General features: G+C 41.2%; 3 protein-coding genes across 4 annotated transcripts in view; 2 read left to right on the forward strand and 1 right to left on the reverse strand.

The window, feature by feature from the left end:
* LOC125892624 (methyltransferase-like protein 27) overlaps window positions 1-12,287 on the reverse strand; it is a 58,144-nt gene extending 45,857 nt beyond the window's left edge. The window contains exon 1 of the mRNA XM_049582667.1: window positions 12,191-12,287. The gene's annotated coding sequence lies outside the window, so the exon portion shown is untranslated. The remainder of the gene's footprint in view (window positions 1-12,190) is intronic.
* LOC125892626 (methyltransferase-like protein 27) lies at window positions 274-21,983 on the forward strand. 2 transcript variants are annotated; one of them, XM_049582670.1, is made up of 7 exons: window positions 12,401-12,475; window positions 13,725-13,987; window positions 16,385-16,522; window positions 16,938-17,066; window positions 18,585-18,720; window positions 19,601-19,693; window positions 21,543-21,983. In XM_049582670.1, the coding sequence occupies exons 3-7, from the start codon at window positions 16,406-16,408 to the stop codon at window positions 21,770-21,772; spliced, it is 705 nt and encodes a 234-aa protein (XP_049438627.1). In that variant the 5' UTR covers window positions 12,401-12,475; window positions 13,725-13,987; window positions 16,385-16,405; the 3' UTR covers window positions 21,773-21,983. The 2 variants fall into 2 exon arrangements, with proteins under 2 accessions (XP_049438628.1, XP_049438627.1); XM_049582671.1 differs by lacking the exons at window positions 12,401-12,475; window positions 13,725-13,987 and adding an exon at window positions 274-422.
* On the forward strand, window positions 2,259-9,754 carry LOC125892625 (methyltransferase-like protein 27). Its single transcript, XM_049582669.1, has 5 exons — window positions 2,259-2,553; window positions 4,844-4,972; window positions 5,098-5,233; window positions 5,786-5,878; window positions 7,793-9,754. Exons 1-5 carry the CDS (start codon window positions 2,437-2,439, stop codon window positions 8,020-8,022), a joined length of 705 nt encoding a protein of 234 aa, XP_049438626.1. The 5' UTR covers window positions 2,259-2,436; the 3' UTR covers window positions 8,023-9,754.
* Window positions 21,984-23,239: the final 1,256 nt, after the last annotated feature.

Consider the following 23,239-nt stretch of genomic DNA (forward strand, 5'->3'; position numbering starts at 1 on the left):
GAGGATGGCGTGGCTGCACACCACTGCTCCAGACCAACAACAGCAGGCCATAATTTGGTTTACTGTACAGCTGTGCTGTATCAAGGATGACTATACTAGTCACTAAACAGTTAAACCTATATGCTGTCTCCTGTCTGTGTGTTCTGACTGACACCCCAGGGCAAGTGCAACCTAAACATTCCTCAACCAGTTCCACCTATGGAGTGAAAGCACTCCACTACAAGACCTGTAACAGAGACATGAAGTGACTGAAACCCCTGGAGTCGTCCTTGAAGTGGCCTCTTCTGTGACATGAAGCCCCTGAAGCAGGTTCAGCCAGCCAATCAGGACCGACCAGCTCACCTCTGGTCCACATATATCTCCCGTCATCATCACTGCTCTCTCTCTCACATCTGCTTCTCTACCTGAAACCATTCATACAGGTGAGTACAAACTGTTTTCATACTTCATCACAGTCAGGCTGTTTTAGAGCTGCAACTTTTGTCTCAGCATTATATTGTTGGTTTATATCGGGGTTTTTTTTTTTATTAGACTAACAGTCAAAACTCAAAAAGATTCAGTTTACTTGTTTTGATGAATGAATCATTCACAGGTAAAAAAAATGTATCTATGTGATAAATAAGAAAGAGAGAAAAAAACACTATCAACAAGCACACCATATTCACATTCAATAAATAAAAACAACTCTATTATTGCACATTTGTAATTTGTGTTATGTGTTACAGTGAGCTGGTCAATCAAGCTGTGTTTAGTGCAGTTATGGCTCTTACATAAAAGCTGTTTCTCAGTCTATTTGTTCTTGACCTCAGAGTCCTGAACCGTCTGCCAGAGGGCAGCAGTTCAAAAAGTGCGTTTCCAGGGTGGGTTGAATCCCTGAGGATGTGTTGAGCCTTCCTGAGGCAGTGAGAGCTGTGCAGTGACTGCAGGGAAGGAAGGTTGCAACCAATGATCCTCTGGGCTGAGGCGACGACTCTCTGCAGGGCTTTTCTGTCTGCTGCTGTGCAGCTGGAAAACCACATGCCGATGCAGTATGTAAGAATGCTCTGAATGGAGCATTTGTAGAAGGATACAAGCAGTTTCTGATTGAGGACATTGTTTTTCAGAATCCTCAGATAAAAGAGTCTCTGCTGTGCCTTTTTGATGGTGGCTCTGGTGTTGGTGCTCCAGGTCAGGTCGTCCACTATGTACACGCCCAGGTACCGGATGTTGGGGACCCTCTCCACACACTCCTCGTCAATGAACAAGGGCTGGATGTGTGTTGTCTTCCTCCTTAAGTCTATCACGATTTCTTTTGTCTTGTTAGTGTTGAGGATTAGGTTGTTTGCTTTGCACCATACAGACAGCTGCTCCACCTCATCCCGGTATGCAGACTCGTCCTCTCCTCAAATGAGCCCCACCATGGTGGTATCATCAGCAAACTTTATAATGCTGTCGCTGGGGTGTATGGCGGTACAGTCGTGTGTGTAGAGTGTGTATAATAAGGGGCTCAGCACACAGCCCTGAGGGGAGCCGGTGCTGAGGCTGATGGCTGGGGAGACATGGGGTCTCACTCTGACCCTCTGGGGGTGGTCTGTCAAAAAGTCATTGATCCAGTAGTGGTAAAAAAAAGGGTCAAATGGTCCAAATCATTGAAATGTGTTGGTGAGGTCACAGTTTGTGTCTCTCTTGTGTTAACATCACATTTGTTACATGTTATTGTTCAGGGAGAGACGACTACGCCCACTCAGAGACCAGAAAAGTAAACCATTTTCTACCACTGACACAGCTCGTAGTGGGTTATCTTCTGTCATAGAGTATCTCTGTGGGATCGAGTTCCCCCCATGCACTCGTATGACCAATCACAAGCAGTGCAATTTATCACGACCACACTGATCGACACACACAGCTGTAAATCTTGACATCAACATCAACCTCCGTTTTTATAGCAACAAATAACTAATTAAGACCTAACTTATCAGAAAAACCAAAACCTATACTGCACATAGCCACCAGGGGGCGATCGGGGTGTTTTGCATTCACTTCTGAGGAGCTGTCATGCTGTCCATCTTAACCATGCAGTCTGTGTTCGAAACTGATAAGCTGAGCTGTGTGAGTGTGTGTGTTTCATAACTAGTAACATAATAACGTGCACTGCGTCCTGGTGTAATTACCTCGCACCACTGGTTAACATCTGTTTCTTCTGCAAAATATAAACCTGGGGACAATGAATCGTTAACATGTACAGATACTTAACACATTAAAACAGGACTGTTATGGAACTCAAAACGTTAACTGTACTGGTGTTAGTCTATGCAGATTGTGAACTCAGAGAACAGGTTGCAGGGAGACGGATTGTGTTCTCCATTCCTGTGTTGTCGACTCTACATGTCAACATACTGTATGTCACGTTAAGAACATGTGTCTACTCTCTGGCAGGTTTGAAGTCGTCTCCTCATCATGTCAGACTGCAGCAGAACTGTGGAGGATGTGAGGAGCCTTATTCAGTCCAGAAAAGGCTTCAATCCACAGCAGATGATGAAGTTCTTTGACAACTGGGCAGAGACGTACGAACAGGTCAGTGAGCAGAAACTCTTCCTCCTTTGGGTCTGATGGATTAAGTATTAAACACACTCTCTGTAGGCATTAAATGTGCCTATGAAAATATATCTGACGCCTTAAAACAGCAGGTACCGCACCTTATCTTACCTGACCTGATCTGATCTCACCTTTCTTCACCCGTTCAGAGCCTAATTATGTTTGTAATGGTGGGTGTCTTATCAGACACAATGGTGGACTCACAAATGAAGACTGAAAAGAAATCCACATTTTAGGGTTTTTTAATGCAGTCAGGGTCAGCACACGAAAGGCAGTCGGCACAGACAGAGGTAACCAAATCAACATGCAAAAACTCACTGGTCTAAATAGGAAAAAGGTCAATCTCAGGTGGAAAGCCATAGTTCAGTCAGGACACGATGTCAAGCTCAGCTCACATCCCAGCAACATCAGCTGATCTCAAACAGAACAATCAACTGATGGATCAGCCCCCTCCACTCACTTGGACAAACTATCAGCATTCAGTGCCCGGCGCTATGGCAGGTGTCACAGTACACGGCATTTTGCAGGAGGCAACTGATGATTTTTGGAGACATAACGATCAGATGTCATTAAGAAGTAACCAAAAGGGCCTAAACTACGCATTGGAGGGATATATTCATCATTTTATTGTTGAGAAGGTCGATGAAAAGCTTAAATTACAAGCCAAAATTCACAGGTCACAGTGTACGCTTGTGAACCGCATCTGGTTGCCGTCACCATCAAAGACAACAAGTTAAAGTGCCACTGAAGTTAAGGTTTTTGGCTCAGAATATGAGAAAAGGATAACGGCCTTTTACCATCTTTACCAAGAGTGTCTCTCCGTTAGTTTGGTGCTACAGTATTTACACTGAATCATTCAGCATAACGCTTGCCAACCTTTGTTATCTCTGCCATTACAGATAAGTTAATGAAGCTAAGCTCCAGAAGTTAACGTTAGCTTAACTAGAGCCCTTTGGACAACAGCTAACAATGATGTACCATCACCAAAGTACAAAACTAGAACAAAATAGGCTAATGAACTCCCAGCAAACAAGGTGACATGATGAACAACGCAGCTAGGAGCTAACGTTAGGCTAACTTTAGCTAACGTTAGCTAGAGATGTTAAAGATAACTTTATATTTCTTTCCAGCAAAGTGACAATATGTTGCCTCAAACACAATGTTGACTTACCTTAGAACAGATGTAGACATCATTGTTATTCGTTGAGTTGATGTTGTGGTCTAACGTTACCACACAACTTTATCCAAAGGAGACACTTTTCTCGTTGAGATGTGGTTTAAAGTGTAAAAAACACACCTGGTCGCCCAGCCTCTCAGGATACCTTGTGTCAGAGTTGCATGTACCCCATGCACAGCGTTTGACCATTTTTAAACTTCAAATCTCAGAAAAAGCTCATAAAACCAAACAAAACTTCATTCATTCATTCATTCATCTTCTAACTGCTTCATCCTCTTGAGGGTCGCGGGGGGGCTGGAGCCTATCCCAGCTAACATCGGGCGAGAGGCAGGGTACACCCTGGACAGGTCGCCAGACTATCACAGGGCTGACACATAGAGACAAACAACCATTCACACTCACTTTCACACCTACGGATAATTTAGAGTTATCAATTAACCTAGTCCCCAATCTGCATGTCTTTGGACTGTGGGAGGAAGCCGGAGCGCCCGGAGAGAACCCACGCTGACACGGGGAGAACATGCAAACTCCACACAGAAGGGCTCCCATGCCCGGGATCGAACCGGCAACCCTCTTGCTGTGAGGCGAGAGTGCTAACCACCATACCACCGTGCCGCCCCCAAACAAAACTTTTATTTTTTTATCCTGAGTAAAAGCTATAAATCTTTCATATTATTTTTTGACATGTCTAAATAAAATAACATCTCATGTTTAGTTTAACAACAGTTTCAACATAAATTATGTGCTTTAACAATTTGATAAATAGACTGAAATGCGCCTTGCTCTTCCTCCATGACTCACGGTCAGCCATGCTTGTAAAACAACGGCCGTGTTTTTACTAAAGTCCACTTCAGATGATGTTGAACAGTGTGATTGGCTCAAAGACATCCCACCATACAAGTCTGTACATTTAATCCCCACTTTGGAGAAGCTGCTCAAAAATGTCACAAACAATTAAACGTTTATCAGAGTGGTTGCAGATTTATTTTCAGTTGACTTCAATTGACTGTTACAACTCTAAACCAGTAATATGTACATGTAATTAGTTACATTTGTCACACTATAAAATGTTTAAACCTGTTATATCAACAGGATGTGAAGATACTCAACTACAGGGAACCAAATCTGGCGGTAGATTTCCTGAATGCCAACTTCCCTGGGAGTCATGAGGAGGCCCAGGTTCTGGATGTCGCCTGTGGGTCTGGACTGGTCGCTAAACTGGTGAGCCAAAAACTTTTAAGGAAGAATTGTTGTGCGCTGCACATAACCTCAAAACGTCTCCTGACTTTTTCACAACAACCCTTCATACATACAGACTGCCAGCTGTCTTCTTCTTGTGTTTATAGATGGCTGAACTGGGCTTCAAGCACTTTGTTGGAGTGGACTGCAGTAATAGCATGCTGGAACTAGCTGCAAAGACTGGCCTCTATCAGGACCTCAAACTGGCCTTACTGGGACCAGAACCACTGCCTACACAGACTGGTACACTACACTCACACTGCATACACTCTGATTACTCATATCAACGCTGAATAGAGTTGAAACTTTAGACAGGATGAACATCACAGGAGACTGAGCTCCTCCTTAATTTAATACATCAGTTAGGTAACTGTAACCATGGTGACATGATCAGATATTATGGTCTGTAATAGATATGGCCTTTCAGCAGGACAAATACAAAAAAAAACCAGACCAAAGTCTCCACAGGGAGGGGTCAGAGAGTTGGAGAAGAGCCAGTTATCTCTGATGCCCATCCAGAATAAACGTCTTTAAATCTACTTTGATATCATGGAAAAGAGAAGCTGCAGAACTTTCCTAAAAATCATTGAACGAGAAATAGAAGCGATAATCCACAATGAGCCTGGCAGATGACGAGAGTGTCATGTGACTGACTTATGGACAGCATGACGCAGAGATTTTCATTCTGTGAAATGTACAGGCTTATTGCCCATTTGTTGTCTTTTTTTCCTGCAGCAGCTGAGATCTACCTCTTCACAAATACAATAAGCTAACACCTCCTCTCTTTGGTTTCAGGTGCGTTTGATGTTGTTATCATCGTCAGTGCTTTACGTGATGGTTCTGTGCCGGCCAGCGCTGTCAGGCAGCTGTGCCAAGCCGCCAAACCAGGTAACCAACCAGGGCTCAAAATACATATAATTATAATTATAATTATAATTATGTTTATTATTATTATTCAGAAATGTTTTTGCAAATTCCCGTGAGATGGTACATCATAGAAACATGAAACTTTCACCAGTGATTGGAAGTTGTGTGCAAATGGTGCTCAAAATACATAATGCCAATAGGCCAGATGGAGGGGCTATAATTAAGGTTCAAAGATTTTTTTTTTTTTTTTTTTGAAAGGCCACCACCCTTGCACCATAGGTCAGATTGACTTGAAATTCAGTACACATGTTCAGGTGAATGGTTTCTACGGAAGCCTGAAGAACCGTGACTAGATTGTCCGCCATATTGAATTTTACAGAAAAACATAACTTTGAAATCTCCTCCTAAGGCGTAGGTCTGATTTGTAGCAAATTTCCTGTGAATCATCATGGAACGAAGCTCTTCCAAAGCTATCAACAGCTTTCTGACGTGTCATTGCGTTTTGATGATAGTGACCAATGAACTTCAGAGGGGGCGTGGCTCAGCACATTAATGGATGTTACTTCTTAATCGTTGAGCTATTCATCACAAAACTGGGAGAAAATATTTACATAAGTAACTGAATCATACCCTAAAAGTTTGATTCAAATCGAACAATGCACAATGTTTATATCTCATAATCAGACAGAGATATTTGTAAGAAACTTGCTTTGTATCATCTAAATGTCATGTCTCAGTTGATGCACAAGATCTGAAAATTATTGCTTAAAGGGGACGTGGCTTATCACATTAAATCTGTATTTCAAGACATTTCACATTCCATACTATAAATTATATTTGTCCTACACAGCTGAGTTTTTTTAAGCACATCCACTGAATTGTGACAAAATGCTGCAACCTATAGTCAATTCAGTCCATCACTCTATATTTTTAAGAAAATGCGAAATTGATTAACATCCGTAGTTCCAAAAGTCTTCATCTAAATACGACCACCACTGACAGAGACATTCTTGGGATACTAGATGTCACATGCTTCAAATGGTGTTTAGATCGGTTCAACATTAGCTCACAGTGATATTCATTATCTTGTTGTAATTTGTACTGTATGCACAACATTTTATATTTCATCTCACTTTGAACCAAATGTCACCAAAATATTTGACAATATACCTGAAATGAGATTTTTTTCAGAATTTTATAACCAACATTTGAACTGTTATTGATATCTCATTGCTTTTTGAAGATATTGACCAATGACCTTTAAATGGGGTGTGGTTCAGCATATGACTCCACAACGTTTGGGCCAGTCATCACAAAACTTGCAGGCAATGTCTTAAGAGGTAGCAGGAACATATCCTAAAAGTTTGTTGATGTTGACCACTAGGGGGCACCATAAATACAAAAAAATGGGTATGCGATAACACAAATCAAATTATAAATCAGAAATTGATTGTTCGATTATTACAAAGGGTATGTTGATTGATAATTATGAACCCCACGTGTATTTACTTATTTTAAAATCAGTCAATAGGGGGCACCACAAGATCCAAACAAGTGCAATGGCCTTTCACAAAATTTGGCAATAATCAATGAGGGTTTTTTCAAACTTCGCCAAACTCTGTGGACCTTTTTAATTCAGCCATTGAAGCATGTCCCCAAAATGTCTCTGCAGTTCACCAATAGGAAGTGACAGAGTTTCCAAAGAAGAGTGTGGCCTGGTAGAGGATTAACGAGGATCTGTCTGATGATCCGTCTCATAAAACCTGTTGGTAATCCTTAACACAGGTGTCCTGAACTGCCAAAGGTCTTGATTCTTCCCAGCTTTCAAGTTTAAATGTTCACGCTGGCTTGAACCCCGGAATTTGCGGCTATGTTGAAACTTATTCTTCTCTACTTCTGTGATGATAATTATTTTGATGATTCATTTTCCTGCAGGAGGTTACATTTGCATGACGAGAGTGGATTCAGCGTCAGACCCTAAACAAACATACAAGGTGTCTTTGGAGAAAGAGCTGCAGCTGATTGAGGAGGAGGGACTGTGGACTCCAGTGGACACCAAAGAGATGGACAAATTCTACATAGACCCTTTTAATAACTATGACAATGAGCAGAGTGACCAATATGTCGGTGGGACCATATACCTGTACATGAGGTCATTTAATTAGTCACTCTACATCTGTATACATTCCCTCACTATCCGATCTGTATATTCAACAGAATGTCACTAAATACACAAAAATTCATGAGGACATTTTGATCCTCTTTGATCCGTGCTATTAAGCCCCAAACTACGATACAATACGATACATGATACGATATACTTTATTGTCCCCATAGGGAAATTTGTCTTTGATGTAAGTGCTGTGCACATTGCCTGCTTCCACAACAAATCAACAAACTAATAGGCCATTTACAATTTAGGATATTAATTGAGATAGGCACAAAGGAGTTTTTAAACCTATTCAGTTTACATTTGGGGACTCTGTATTGTCTTCCAGATGGTAAAAGTTCAAACTCAGGATAAAGGACGAGTGACGGGTCAGATAAAGCTCTCTGAGCCTGCCAGACTGGTCAAAGGTGGCCTGAGCAGTCTGTTTATGGGCAGGCTCATTCATTGATACGTGACGTCATAAAATACAAAAGGCTAAATAGTTGTTATTTAATGTATGTTTTTCATGCAATCATGATAGTAAATGTATACATTAAAAAGAAAAACCCACAATGTGTATTGTATTTCACCTTATTTCTGTGTTTTCTCTCTGAAAAATGTTGCTCAATTCATCTAGTTGTCATATCTGTCCCATGACTTTGTCTATCTGTATCTGAACTAGAGTGTGGCTACCAGTGACGGACTGGGACCAAAAAGAGGCCCTGGCATTTTTGACACAGAGGCCCCATGGCGGCGCATCGGCCAGCCAGGGGTGAAACATTTTCATATTATTTTACAAAAAAATATGCATTTTTACGTCATTTTAGATCATCAGTTCCTTATTTGTGAAAGATTAGGCGTGGTGTCTCATATCCCCCCTCCCACATATTACTAGGTACTATGATGGATGATTTTACACATACTAACATAAAAAACACCACCATTGGCGGAACATTTCAGAGCGCCACAGAGACACAGACTGTTCCACAGCTACCATAGAAACTCACTCACTCACTGCCTTGATGCACAATAGAAGAGGAGATATACAGACACAGTCATTATGAATGATAAGATTGATTTGTGGCTTGCATGGGAGCATGTGGAAAGCTAACCATATGATAAGAATGCAGAAATTCAGAACACACACCACACAATCAACTCACTACAATTGCACTGGTACAGTAGACAACAATGCACAGCACACAAGATAATAAGGCAGCAGCAGAACCCCCATAAATTCAGGCACGTTCAAAGGCCAGACTAATAACCTCAGTTAATAATACTAGCTCTATGTCTACCAAAACACGAAAATCTGAAATCAAACTCCACACAACTTCATCCTAAAGGCTTAGCCTACTTCCACCATTAACCATAGGCGCCCCCTCTTGGACAAAATACAGCACAACCAAATAACAACAGAAACATAAATCTTACACCAACCACAATGCATATTACAATAGCTTCAGCAAAACATGACAAGAGCACTGCACAGCTAGAGTATAAAAATAAATATGTGTCTCTCAGTGTCTTCTTTTAAATCTCTTCTTAAGACGCACATTTATCGTATGGTCTTCTCTTAATTGATGGTAATTAATTATTGTAACTGTTTTTAAATTATTTGATGTTTTATTGTTTTGTGTACTAATTGTTTTTATTATTAAGCACATTGTAACTCCGCTTTGAAAGGTGCTATACAAATTAAGTTATCATTATTATTATTATTATTATTATTATTATTATTATTATTATTATGTCTTATAAGACATAAGACAAACTCCTTCGCAGCCTACCTTTAAGTAGTTAACAGGCTGCGAAGAAGTTTGCTCTTCTCTGAGGCAGAGGCCGTACTGCTAGCTGCACTTGCTGCAGAGGTGCTCGGTCTGTCGCCGCAGGGTAAACATTTTTGGTAAATAAATCTGATATTTTCGCATACTTTTCACTCGCCGCGAGCATAGCTTTCCTTTTTTTCTCTCTCTTTTTCTCCGCTCCACCCTTCTCCACCCGTCTTTTCGTGCCTCGATCCATTTTCTTTTCTTGTTGTGATGCTGTCATTGACGTTGAGTGCATTACCCATCATTCATTTGTCACTTGTCAGATGTCAGATGTCATCACTCAATGATCGCGAGAAAATGCTTGATAACTAAAAACACTTTATATTACCATTTCACTCATATTTATTTAAAATTATATTTAGGCTACTACTTATATGTATATTGTGGCCGATAAAAAATTTTTGGGCCGCCAAGAGAAGATTTATTTATTTAATTTATTTATTTATTTATTTTATTTTATTTTATTTTATGTTTTTGCCTGGCGGCTGCATTTACCCAAATGCCAGATGGCCAGTCTGTCACTGGTGGCTACCCGATCCGAGTCTGACGAGTTCCGACAGTACCAGATGGGTCGTGCTGGGTTCGGTCAAAAATGTACAAATTATATTCGGTCAGCTTTCAGTGAAAATGTAGTGTAAAAATAAATAAAATCCTATTGTCTGTCCTGTTTATTGCATGGGGACTGTTATTTACATGACAACACCTGAACAGAACACACACACACACACACACATTGACTGTTTCTGCTGTTCATCTCTGAAGCTCCAGAGACGATTCTGGGTGCTCTTGCAGTCAGAGGACTGTGTATGTAGCTGCATGTGTGACTGGGTCAGCTGTCTGTGGCAGCGCCAGTAGCCTAGTTCTGTAGCAGTTCGGTCAGTTTGTGGTTCTCCTGACAGGCCAGGGCACAGAACTGGGCTGCGCACACTTCAACACCCTCTAGCCAAGCTCGCAAACCTCCGCCGGGCTCCCACATACTCAGCTGCTCGAGTGAGAACGGCTATTATATTTTTAACTGCTGATGACTCTGCGTAGTGTGTGTGTGTGTGTGTGTGTGTGTGTGTGTGTGTATGTGTTTAAACAATCTACTAGCAGAATAGCACAAATCAATGCCTTTTTACGGTCATTTACAAGGTGTAACCGGGTTAAATAGCCTGTAACCATAACAACTGTGTGACACAAACTCTTTAGTAATTAAATAATGTCGGGCTCAGTTCGGTTTCGGACATAACAAAACAGAATGACTGTCGGGTTTGGACAGGTTCAGGTACTTTCCTCTCTCTGAACTTTGGAAGACCTGGTGGTGGCGGTTAAAAATTACCAGTCAATTGAAATGAATGGCTGAGACTGCTGTTAGAGTTTAAAATTGAGTTTAGGTACATGCCCATTCAACAGATGGACACTCTTCCTCTCCCAGAGACATCACCCATTGGTTTGTGGACTCCCATTTTGATGCCCCTAGTTGTGCATTTCGTCCATCGCCATCTTAGTTCTTTGGAGCAAGAAGTGACCATATTTGGACAAGAGGTTGGAGCTGTGGAGGAGCGAAAGGTGAATCTGGCTCCTAAAACGTAGCAATGCCTCGCAACAGCCTGTTACTCAAAGTGGCCACACACTTATATAATATGTGTAACTTTAAGCTTTAATAAAATTCAAACGTGAGTCAGATAAAGGATAACACCTGACGAGGTGTCCATTATCACTTTATAAAGGCCAACATGGAGGCATGAACTGTCCAATCTGCAGCGAAGGCTGTAGAAATGCCACCACAAGAAACTGATTTGAGAGCGAAGCAGTCAGGAGGGTCTACAGTATGTGCTTGAAGGATATTTCCAGGCTGTGAAACTCACTCAGCAGCAAAACCAGATTAAAACGATTACAGGCTAAATCCTAACTGTAGGCCACAGATGAAAAAGTGTAAAAGAGAACTACCACATCACTGGCGATAAAGACAGAAGACAATTAACATAAAGGGAAACTTTGCTGATATTCAACTTCCACCATATCTGTAGCTGCAGGGAAAGTAGAAAAAAAGGAGTTACATAAGGTGCTGAGTTGAAGACTTTCAGGGGAGGGAAGGTCCAGTTTATCTGTAAAACCAGTTCTCTACTGTATCCAGATTGTCTCCCCACCCAGTAGTTATATCGTAACTATGGGAACTATCCTCATCGGGGGTGGTCGACGTGGAAAATAAATAATCTTTAAGACACACCACTTTACGTGGCCGGCATGTGCCACGCTATAAAAACCCCACCTTCCACATGCACCCACTGATTCTTTGATTTCAACCTGTTGGAGTCGACTTGAGAGCAGGAAGAAAAGAGAGAGGAGTTTAGCGTTTTGTCCACTTACCTTCGTTTAGGTTGGAGAGCTGGCCTTTGCGGGTCAGTCTTGAGGATAGCTAAATGCTGTTTCTTCTTTTGACAGTAAGGAGTGAAACAGTTGGCAGGGGTGCAATATCTGTGTATTGCAGCTGTCTGTTTATGCACGGTTGAGGCATGGCAGCTTTAGCCTGCCAATCTTAGTCAGGGGGCAGCATGCTGGTGTAGTAGGGATCTGATAGCTGAACTACAACATGTCTCCTCACTTCTTCCAAAGCTCATGAGAGCGCAGGGTGAAGCGGCTGGCTGTGCTATGGTAAGTTTTTGGGCAGCCAGACGCCATCTCTGGCTGTCACAGTCCATGCTGCAGTCAGAAGATAGGGCGAGTCTGCTCAAACTGCCTGTTGAGCCATCTGCCTTGTCTGGGCCTGATGCATCCATGATGATTCTGCAGGGCCAGGAAGCCTGTCGTTGTGCTAAGGAGGTGTCAGGCACCTTGCTGAAACCAGCCAGCTGTAACTGAATTTCAGGAATAGCTAAGGCCTGTGCTGTTATAGTGCATGGGCTAGTTGAAAAGTGTCAAAATGACTGCTGAATTGCATACTAAAATACTTTGGTAACACAGTTAACATTATAAGGAGATGATTAAATGCCCAATGAGGTGTCCATTATCAGGTTTTAATGACCAACGTGGAGGTGTGAACCATCCGATGTGTAGCAAAGGATTATAAAAAAGGCTATAGGCTAAATCCTAACTGTAGGCCACAGATGAAAAAGTGTAAAAGTGAACCACCACATCACTGGCAATAATGACAGAAGAAAACTGACATAAATGAAACTTTGCTGATATTCAGCTGCCTCCATATTTGTAGCTGCGGGGAGTGTAGGGGGAAAAAGGAGTTACATAAGGTGCTGAGTTGAAGACCTTCAGGGGAGGGAAGGTCCAGTTTATCTATAAAACCAGTTTTCCCACTTTCTGGTATCATTGATAACAAGCAGCCGACATGCAACAGGACTGCAGACTCTCCAACCTTCAATCAAACTTTAAACCAGTCTCCACCTTTTAAGTCTATGGTTCAGCTTTTTCAGACCTTCCAAAGGTTTTCAACATGTTCTCACTCCCAACTCGTCACATTGCTGCTTATTCAGTGGACTTTTGAAGTCTACATACTGGGCTACCCTGTTGTTGATGCTCCAGGACACCATGTCAGTTTATGCCTGGTGCAGACATTGTGTCTTTTCAAAACACACCTCCAGTATCACAGGCAATGTGCCATTTCTGCTCTTTAGATGTATACTGTCTTTTTCAGGATAAACTTACAACGTCGGTAAAACACCTTGTATTTACGGTTATTTCCTTGTGCAACACACGCACGTGGTTTGGTTTAGGAATCAAAGAGGGAATGGAGGATGGCGTGGCTGCACACCACTGCTCCAGACCAACAACAGCAGGCCATAATTTGGTTTACTGTACCGCGGTGCTGTATCAAGGATGACTATACTAGTCACTAAACAGTTAAACCTATATGCTGTCTCCTGTCTGTGTGTTCTGACTGACACCCCAGGGCAAGTGCAACCTAAACATTCCTCAACCAGTTCCACCTATGGAGTGAAAGCACTCCACTACAAGACCTGTAACAGAGACATGAAGTGACTGAAACCCCTGGAGTCGTCCTTGAAGTGGCCTCTTCTGTGACATGAAGCCCCTGAAGCAGGTTCAGCCAGCCAATCAGGACCGACCAGCTCACCTCTGGTCCACATATATCTCCTGTCATCATCACTGCTCTCTCTCTCACATCTGCTTCTCTACCTGAAACCATTCATACAGGTGAGTACAAACTGTTTTCATACTTCATCACAGTCAGGCTGTTTTAGAGCTGCAACTTTTGTCTCAGCATTATATTGTTGGTTTATATCGGGGTTTTTTTTTTTTATTAGACTAACAGTCAAAACTCAAAAAGATTCAGTTTACTTATTTTGATGAATGAATCATTCATCAACATTGTTGCCAATTAATTTAATGTGAAATTATTCACCAGCTGATTAGTCTGAGTAGGCAGAAGTTCGCTGCATAGATCAGCCTCTCATTGGGCGGAACGAGCCACCCGCTGAAGTCCCGCCCTACCACCTCCGGTTGCAGTTTTCAACACGTCCTTTACTAACTTTTGCGGTGTTTGATCTTGCGGGGATGTAGCCATTTTTCTGCCATGGTTCACATCCCGTAGGCGATATTTTTGTGGCCGTGTTACACTAAAACCTGTTTCCCCCAGGCAGTATTTTTGCAAGCGCACCCTTGCTGTGGCACCACCCAGAACAATTGTGATTGGTTGAAAGAAATAAAAAAAAAGCTGGGGCGTTTTTTTTCTCCAATCTTAAAGTGAGAGTCGGTGCAGCAAGACCTTTCTTTTCTTGAGAAAGGTCTGGTGAGCGAGACTACCAGCTGATGGTATCAACTCTAACATTTACAATTATTATTAATAGTATTTTAAATATTTGTTCAAATGATTATTCTCAAATTTGGTTTCCAGATGCAGATTCTGATGGTTATTACTGAAATCACGTTTTTTTCTAAGAGTTATGATTCATTGAAAAATGATGAAATATAAAAAGTAAAAAATGGTCAAATGGTTCATATCATTGAAATGTGTTGGTGAGGTCACAGTTTGTGTCTCTCTTGTATTAACATCACATTTGCTACATGTTACTGTTCAGGGAGAGATGCCCACGCCCACTCAGAGACCAGAAAAGTAAACCATTTTCTAGCACTGACACAGCTTGTAGTGGGTTATCTTCTGTCATAGAGTATCTCTGTAGGATCGAGTTCCCCCCATGCACTCTTATGACCAATCACGAGCAGTGCAATTTATCACGACCACACTGATCGACACACACAGCTGTAAATCTTGACATCAACATCAACCTCTGTTTTTATAACAATGAATAACTAATTAAGACCTAACTTATCAGAAAAACAAACACTTGAACAAACATCAGTGTGATAAGAACTAACTAAAATGACAACAAACATCTTTTGAAAAAATTTATTTCATGTGTACTTTGATTTTTTATTCAGCCCATGTCGCACCTGTTAACATGGAGGGGGCAGGGTTTATGGCCTATACTGCACATAGCCACTAGGGGCGATTGGGGTGTTTTGCATTCACTTTTGGGGAGCTGTCATGCTGTCCGTCTTAACCATGCAGTCTATGTTCGAAACTGATAAGCTGAGCTGTGTGAGTGTGTGTGTTTCATAACTAGTAACATAATAGCGTGCACTGCATCCTGGTGTAATTACCTCGCACCACTGGTTAACATCTGTTTCTTCTGCAAAATATAAACCTGGGGACAATGAATCACTAACATGTACAGATACTTAACACATTAAAACAGGAATGTGTAGGGATTTAGAGGTGGAAGCCAGTCGCTCGGGGTCCTTGCAGAATTAGATGCTGAGTGCTAACTCACTAAGTTCCTTGTTGCTGGAAAGCTAGTTGCAAACCTTGTGTTTGCACCTCTAACTTTATGGTTCAGGTTAGAGAGTCTGTGTTCAGCTGCCCCACCTTTGATGGTTCAGGGCAAGGAGCAAGGGTCTGAGCATCTGGGCTGGTCCAGGCCCGGCCGGAAAGAGGTGTGGGCTTCTCTGCAGTTCCCAAGTAAGAGAGCAGACTGTTTCAAAGGAGCAGAACTTAGCTGTGAGATGACCTCCTGTGGAGATGAGTGTCAAATAGTTGTCTTTGTTTGGAGAACAACGAGCATGCAGAGAAGGAAGCCTTTAAATGTCCAGTTTAGATTTTACCAAATGACAAATAATCTTTTGAATCCCAACAACTGTTATGAAACTCAAAACATTAACTGTACTGGTGTTAGTCTATGCACATCAGATTATTAGTAAGATTACCTGTAAAATAAGAAACCAAAGTATATCAGTATGCGATTCCTTCACTCTCATACTCACAGTTTTCAACTAGCACATATACTACAACAGTGTAACAGAATTCCTCAAATTTATTTACAACCTTTGGTTTTGGTGTGCCAGCCCAAGGTTTTCAGTGACCCCATCTGACCAACACTCAGAAACATTTCTGTGAACACCACTGCCCTGAAGCCTGAACTCAGGAAACATATCTAATTTCAGTGAACAGGTTAGATTGCAGGGAGAAGCTGTGTTGTCGACTCTACATGTCAACATCTGTCACGTTAAGAGCATGTGTCTCCTCTCTGGCAGGTTTGAAGTGGTCTCCTCATCATGTCAGACTGCAGCAGAACTGTGGAGGATGTGAGGACTCTCCTTCAGTCCAGAAAAGGCTTCAATCCACAGCAGATGGCAAAGTTCTTTGACAACTGGGCAGAGACGTACGACCAGGTACCTTCTTTCTATGCAACCATTTGGCGAATCTCATAGAGAGCCATACCGCCAAAAATAATACTGCAAATGGAAGTAAAGTTTCCTTTGTCTGAAGTGATCCTGACTGAAAAACAGTGAGTTGAATGTACTGAGATGAATATTGTGTGAACATAATCAATGTATTATAAGCTGACTGTATCACTAGAAAATTAAATCAGAATGGTATTTCATTTACCGGTGACACGCTGATAGTTTTTTTTTTTTTTTTATCCTGAGTAAAAGCTATAAATCTTTCATATTATTTTTTGACATGTCTAAATAAAATAACATCTCATGTTTAGTTTAACAACAGTTTCAACATAAATTATGTGCTGTACATGTAATTAGTTACATTTGTCACACTATAAAATGTTTAAACCCGTTACATCAACAGGATGTGAAGACGCTTAACTACAGAGAGCCAAATCTGGCGGTAGATTTCCTGAACGCCAACTTCCCTGGGAGTCGTGAGGAGGCTCAGGTTCTGGACATCGCCTGTGGGTCTGGACTGGTCGCTAAACTGGTGAGCCAAAAACTTTTCACATCAAAGTAAAATCAATTAACACAATGCATCTCCTCTACCACCCAATTCATAACGCCACACAGCCACAGGCAGATGAGAACTGAGAAACGCATAGGCAAAACTCGAAGCCAGGGACAGAATGCTGTTGCGTTTAACAGGGCAGAGATGAGGAGAGGTTGTCAGAATCAAGCCGAGCCAAAAACCAGAAAGTCGATGAGTACTGGAGAGTCAGCCAGAACACGAAGACAATTTGGCATAGGTGAGGGAGCCAGGGCTGCTTATATACTGGCTTGGTGATGAGAATGAGCAACAGGTGTGAATGATACTGCTGATGAGAAGGTGTGTCGAGGTGGTGAGAGAGACGGAGACAGGGTGAGTGGAAACTCCCACAGCAACAGGAGAGCAGCAGAGCAGACTATGACAGGTAAGAATGATATGGGCTTCAAAATCTGGGATGATTAAGGCCTTGGTAAAATAGCAGATTTATTTGACAATGGCACTCTCCTGTCCTTTGAAGATTTGAAACAGAAGTTTGACATCGAGCAAAAACATTTTTTGAAATATCTGCAGATTAGCAGCTACATATCTAAGATGCAGAAAACCGTATCCTTACCCACTCTCTCCTTTGTGGAAGAAATAGCTGTAAAACACAACTCAAAGAGGGGCCTGATTTCAGGATTCTACAAAACAATCATGGACGGCTCCCAGATCTCCTCAGAAATGAAAAGACTTGCATGGTATGAGGACTTAAATAGCATTTTAAATTACTCCAATATAAGTGGATAATGTGAATATATGTAACTCCAATAATGTTAAATAAATGTAATCCCAATACCCCTGATATATGTAATACATGTGTAATACAGGGCACACTATTTCCTTGCTTATGGGACTGCCCAAACATCCAGGTATTCTGGATAGAGGTTTTGGACATCCTTCACATGTCGTAGATGTCAGGTTACTACAAGCAAGCACTACAGCCAGATTCTGGAAATCCATTATGAGACCAAGTTTACAAACCTAGCTTACTGGACTGTCACACTCTGTTGCCCTAGAAAAACTTACCTTTACAATTAAGGGTAAATATTCTACTTTTGGTAAGTATGTGATCGTTTAATGACATTTCTAGAGGAGGAGAAGGCTACAGACGTCTACTTGTCTTTATCTCTTGAATGCAAAATTGTCATGTGCTTTTTTTCTTTTCCCTTTCCCTTCCTTTAATTTTTCATTATTTGTACAGTTAGCATTTCTGATTATTTATTTTGAACCTTGGAAGAATACTCACTGTATTACCCGGTCGTAGCAGGTGTTAATAAGATGATGCCTTACTGTCAATGTTTTATTTCATACCTTACTTGTTTTTAGTTGTTGATCCATCATCGTCACCAACATTACATTCGATTCGGTCTTTATTGTGCACTGCACATAACTTCAACACATCTTCTGACTTTTTCACAACAACCCTTCATACAGCAGACTGTCATAAAACTGCCAGCCATCTTCTTCTTGTGTTTATAGATGGTTGAACTGGGCTTCAAGCATTTTGTTGGAGTGGACTGCAGTAATAGCATGCTGGAACTAGCTGCAAAGACTGGCCTCTATCAGGACCTCAAACTGGCCATACTGGGACCAGAACCACTGCCTACACAGACTGGTACACGACACTCACACTGCATACACTCTGATTACTCATATCAATGCTGAATAGAGTTGAAACTTTAGACAGGATGAACATCACAGGAAGGGGTGGGGAATGACTCTGCACTGAGCTCCTCCTTAATTTAACTCATCAGTTAGGACATTATAACCATGGTGACATGATCAGATAACCATCCGATGACCCCAAAGACATGCTAGTTATCACTGCTCATTGGTTTGTATAGTTAAGCCTTGCCATATTAGCTTATCATAGGGCTTAGGTTTTTCACTGAGTGTTGATCCTTTCTCTAGAGCACAAACTTCTTGTGTTTATTTGAACATTATGGTCTGTAATAGATACGGCCTTTCAGCAGGACAAATACAAAAAAAGGACCAAAGTCTCCACAGGGAGGGGTCAGAGAGTTGGAGAAGAGTCAAAGAGACTGCAGGAGGTGAATTAGAGCCAAAATTTATGAGAATATCATTATCTCTGATGTCCATCCAGAATAAACGTCTTTAAATCTACTTTGAAATCACAGAAAAGAGAAGCTGCAGAACTTTCTTATAAATCAAAAAGATAAGAGATAATCCACAATGAGCCTTGCAGATGACGAAAGTGTCATGTGACTGACTTATGGATAGCATGAAGCAGAGAGTTTGGCTCTGTGAAATGTACAGGCCTATAAGATGGCAGATGAATCAAATGCTTAGATTCAATAGTCGAATAATCAGGGTCAGCCTTAAACAAATCTAAAAGCGATAATCATGTGACTATCTTGCAGACAACATGGAGTTTGACTCTGAGAAATTTACATTTGTTGTCTTTTTTCCTGCAGCAGCTGAGATCTACCTCTTCACAAATAAAATAAGATAACACCTCCTCTCTTTGGTTTCAGGTGCTTTTGATGTTGTTATCATCGCCGGGGCTTTACGTGATGGTTCTGTGCCAGTCAGCGTTATCAGGGAGATGTGGCAAGCCGCCAAACCAGGTAACCAACCAGGGCTCAAAGTACTTTTTTTCTGGTTTAAGCTATTTTTCCTTCTTTATCAGCATTTCTGCCACAGCCTTGGCCGAATCCAACCAAAACTACGGTGATGTACACTGAAAGTACTTCAAATAATTTAATGGTCCTGGGAACATTTTGAGCAGCTTTGATTTTTAAACATCATATTAGGTGTTGGTGTTTTCTTTTCTTTCCTTCTTTTCTTTTCTTCTTTTTTATATTAATACTAATGAATTAATTAGTTAATATTACTGACTTAAATATTGACATCTAAACTTCAGTTATGACTGTTGTTACTGATAACAACAGCCTTCAATGCTGTTTGTGAATATGAATGAAACTAAATGTGACACTTGAAGTTATTGGGGATAAGAAATCATCAGCTAACTGTCCTCCTGCTGCCAACTTTAGGTGAAACTGATACGAAGACGCCGCTGGGTCCAGAGTGAATGTCTGTCAAATATCCAACTTTGAACTAACTTACATGATGCTGCTGTTGTGCTGTGTTGCTCTGTCTCATCTGTCTGTACGCTGTCAATGTCCACTTTTCACTCTGTGACGTTATCTGATAAATGCATTTTTCAAATGGACATGCTGCGTGCATGACTATGGCATGAGAAAGCATGTGTCAACTGTATGAGTTTTATGGTCAGTGTATGACTTGGCAGATATATCAAGTTACGTGCACCAGTGCATGTAGAGCTGAGAATTACATGCACAGCTCAAATTTTACATGCACTACTCTGCATATGCATGTGATATTTTGAACCCTGCCAGCACTGGTCATGTGTTACCGAGGTAGCATAAACTGAAATGGACACTGAGTATTGTAGTTTATGGTATAAAAGTGTCTGTTTGGAAAAGAGGAAGCACAAAGTGTTATTATATGCAGATGATTTAGTATTTTTATTAAGGTTACCACTTGCCACTGTCTCCAGAGCTTGCTCAGTTATAATTCTGCTTGATCTAAGTTCAGCATTTCATACACTAGACCACAGCATCCTTATAAACCACCTTGAAAACTATGTTGGGATTAAGAACAGTGCTCTTGCCTTGTTTCGCTCCATATTCTCTGAAAGAATATTAATACGAATAATTAAAAATCATGAAAATGTTCCTCATTCCCAGCCCCCTTCTCTTGTGGTGTTCCTCAGGGATCAGTTATGGGTCCTCTTCTGTTTTCTTTTTATGTGCTTCATCTTTTTCAGATAATCTGTCGGTATAATATTAATTTCCACAGTTATGCAGATGACACGCAACTTTATGTTCCGCTGACTGGTTGTGACCCTGACAGTCTCTCTCATGTTATGGCTTGTCTCTCAAATATTAAGTGCCAGATGTCACAACACCTCCATCCAGCTTAATGAGTCCAAATCTGAAGTCTTTTTTTTTTGCCCCACCCAGACCTGACTTATGATTTTAAAAAAAGAACCATGTCCCTATCTGTCCCATGTTATGAAAAGTTAAAATAAATAAAGTTTATTATTATATATTACATATATGTTGGTAACCCTCACGATTCAGTCTCAAACATCATGTTTGTACTGACGTCTTGGCGACAAATGACAGTAACAACAGTGACATTGGTATTTACCTGTGTATTGATAGTTGTTTTTCTTCTCTGCTGGATTTTTCTGTATTTGTTATTATTGATTTTTGTCTATAAACAAAATGACCCCTTGGAGACATTCAAGCTTTACTACTCTCCTCTCTCTATTCTACTCTACTCTAACCTCTAAGGATCTTACAGGAGGAGACGCTATGAGAGGATAATGAAACATATTCTTCTCTACATCTGTAATGACAATTAATCTGATAATGAATTTTTCTGCAGGAGGTTACATTTGCATGTCCAGAGTGGATACAGCGTCAGAGACAGACAAAAGCTACAAGGTGTCTGTGGAGAAAGAGCTGCAGCTGATGGAGGAGGAGGGACTGTGGACTCCAGTGGACACCAAAGAGATGGACAAATACTTCATAGACCCTTTTAATAACTATGAAAAAGAGCAGGATGCCCATTACCTTAGTGGTACCATGTACCTGTACAGGAAGTCACTTAATTAGTCACTCTACACCTGTATACATTTCTTCATGGTCTGGTCTGTATATTCAACATAATGTCACTAAATACGCAAAAGTTTATGAGGACATTTTGATCCTTGTCAGTGCTATTAAGCCCCAATCTATGATTGGACAGTTTTTCATTAATACATGGCTTTGCCTGGGTCCAGACCTGGAAAGTTCGGTCATGATAAACATTCAGTCATTAAATACAAAAGGCTAAATAATTATCATTTAATGTATGTTTTTCATGCAATCATGACAATAAATGTATACATTTAAAGAAAAACCCACAGTGTGTATTGTAATTCACTTTAATTCTGTGTTTGACCTGTTTTCATTTTACCATCCTGTTGAGTTCTAGTCGAATTTCCAAAAAGGAAAGATGAGGGAAGCCACAGTGAAGCAAAGAACACATCCTTTAAAGCCTCTGGAAACCCAAATCCACAATAGCCTTCTAACTATGTAATTTAGAGTCTTATGTACATAATATTAAACATGTAAAAACAATTAGAAATCAGTTTCCATCCAAATTCGAAATATCTGTCTTTTAAGTTTTTGTACATTCTTGAAATTGGGTTTGATTTGGCCGTGGTTATCTCTAAGATTTATTACGCAATAAATTCCAAACCAATATAAATCATCCGTCAGTTGTCTCATCCCGGCCCCAGTGGCAGCGCAACAAAACCTTTCTGCTCCAGCTAAATCTGCCTCTTTGAGTCTGAGCCAACAAACAGCTTTCTAGTCTGATGTTTAGAAAATACAGATCGTAAACTGGCTGTACCGCTCAGCTGCGACCCAGCAGAGGCTCTGCCTCCGGTGGGCTCCCAGCAGCACTCAAATCAGGTTGACCGGCTCCGGAGCCCGGACAATCCGAGCCTTTGCAGCTCATGGAGCTGCAGGAAGAGACGGCTTGTGAGCGGCCGGGCTTGCCCCCCCAGGCCCAGTGCCGGTGTCAGCTCGCGGGGAGGGGATGTAATGTGCACCCTTCCTCACCCCTAACCCCAACCCCTAGCAGTTAGCATTGCTACGCATAAACATATCCCCAATCGCGGAGGTGATGCTGCGGGAAACAACACAATTTTAGCCGGAGAGGAACATTATTCGAGGCGGGCAAATACTTCTACACAACGCCAGAGAGACGGCCAGCTGGCACCAGTCTCTCCCACTTTGACAGTCGGTGTGTGTGTCAAAGTAAAGACATATTTAATCTATTAAGACTGGATGTGTTTGAATGAAAAAGACTATCATCAGAAAAACAGAGCAGATTTATGTTTTCAATGAAAATGTATCTCACTGAAGAAAGGCAAAGCACTAGCCCACGTTGTCATTCATCTCAGCTAATATTGCATGTAAAAGTTATGCTAACTATTCTACGAAGTAACATTAATATGAATCACAAAACATTTTGAAACTTACCATTCAGTGACCACCTGAAAGGAATCATTTTCAGCTGGCAGGGCTTCTGCT

Source organism: Epinephelus fuscoguttatus, linkage group LG8, assembly GCF_011397635.1.
Source record: "Epinephelus fuscoguttatus linkage group LG8, E.fuscoguttatus.final_Chr_v1".
NCBI classification, from domain to species: domain Eukaryota; kingdom Metazoa; phylum Chordata; class Actinopteri; order Perciformes; family Serranidae; genus Epinephelus; species Epinephelus fuscoguttatus.

Excerpts from the sequence above, each read along its gene's own strand:
- LOC125892626 (XM_049582671.1), top strand. The coding sequence starts at position 16,406 with ATGTCAGACTGCAGCAGAACTGTGGAGGATGTGAGGACTCTCCTTCAG. Across the intron at positions 16,523-16,937 it reads GGGCAGAGACGTACGACCAG|GATGTGAAGACGCTTAACTA; the intron begins GTACCTTCTTTC and ends TTACATCAACAG. Across the intron at positions 19,694-21,542 it reads GTGGCAAGCCGCCAAACCAG|GAGGTTACATTTGCATGTCC; the intron begins GTAACCAACCAG and ends ATTTTTCTGCAG.
- LOC125892625 (XM_049582669.1), top strand. The coding sequence starts at position 2,437 with ATGTCAGACTGCAGCAGAACTGTGGAGGATGTGAGGAGCCTTATTCAG. Across the intron at positions 2,554-4,843 it reads GGGCAGAGACGTACGAACAG|GATGTGAAGATACTCAACTA; the intron begins GTCAGTGAGCAG and ends TTATATCAACAG. Across the intron at positions 5,234-5,785 it reads ACCACTGCCTACACAGACTG|GTGCGTTTGATGTTGTTATC; the intron begins GTACACTACACT and ends CTTTGGTTTCAG.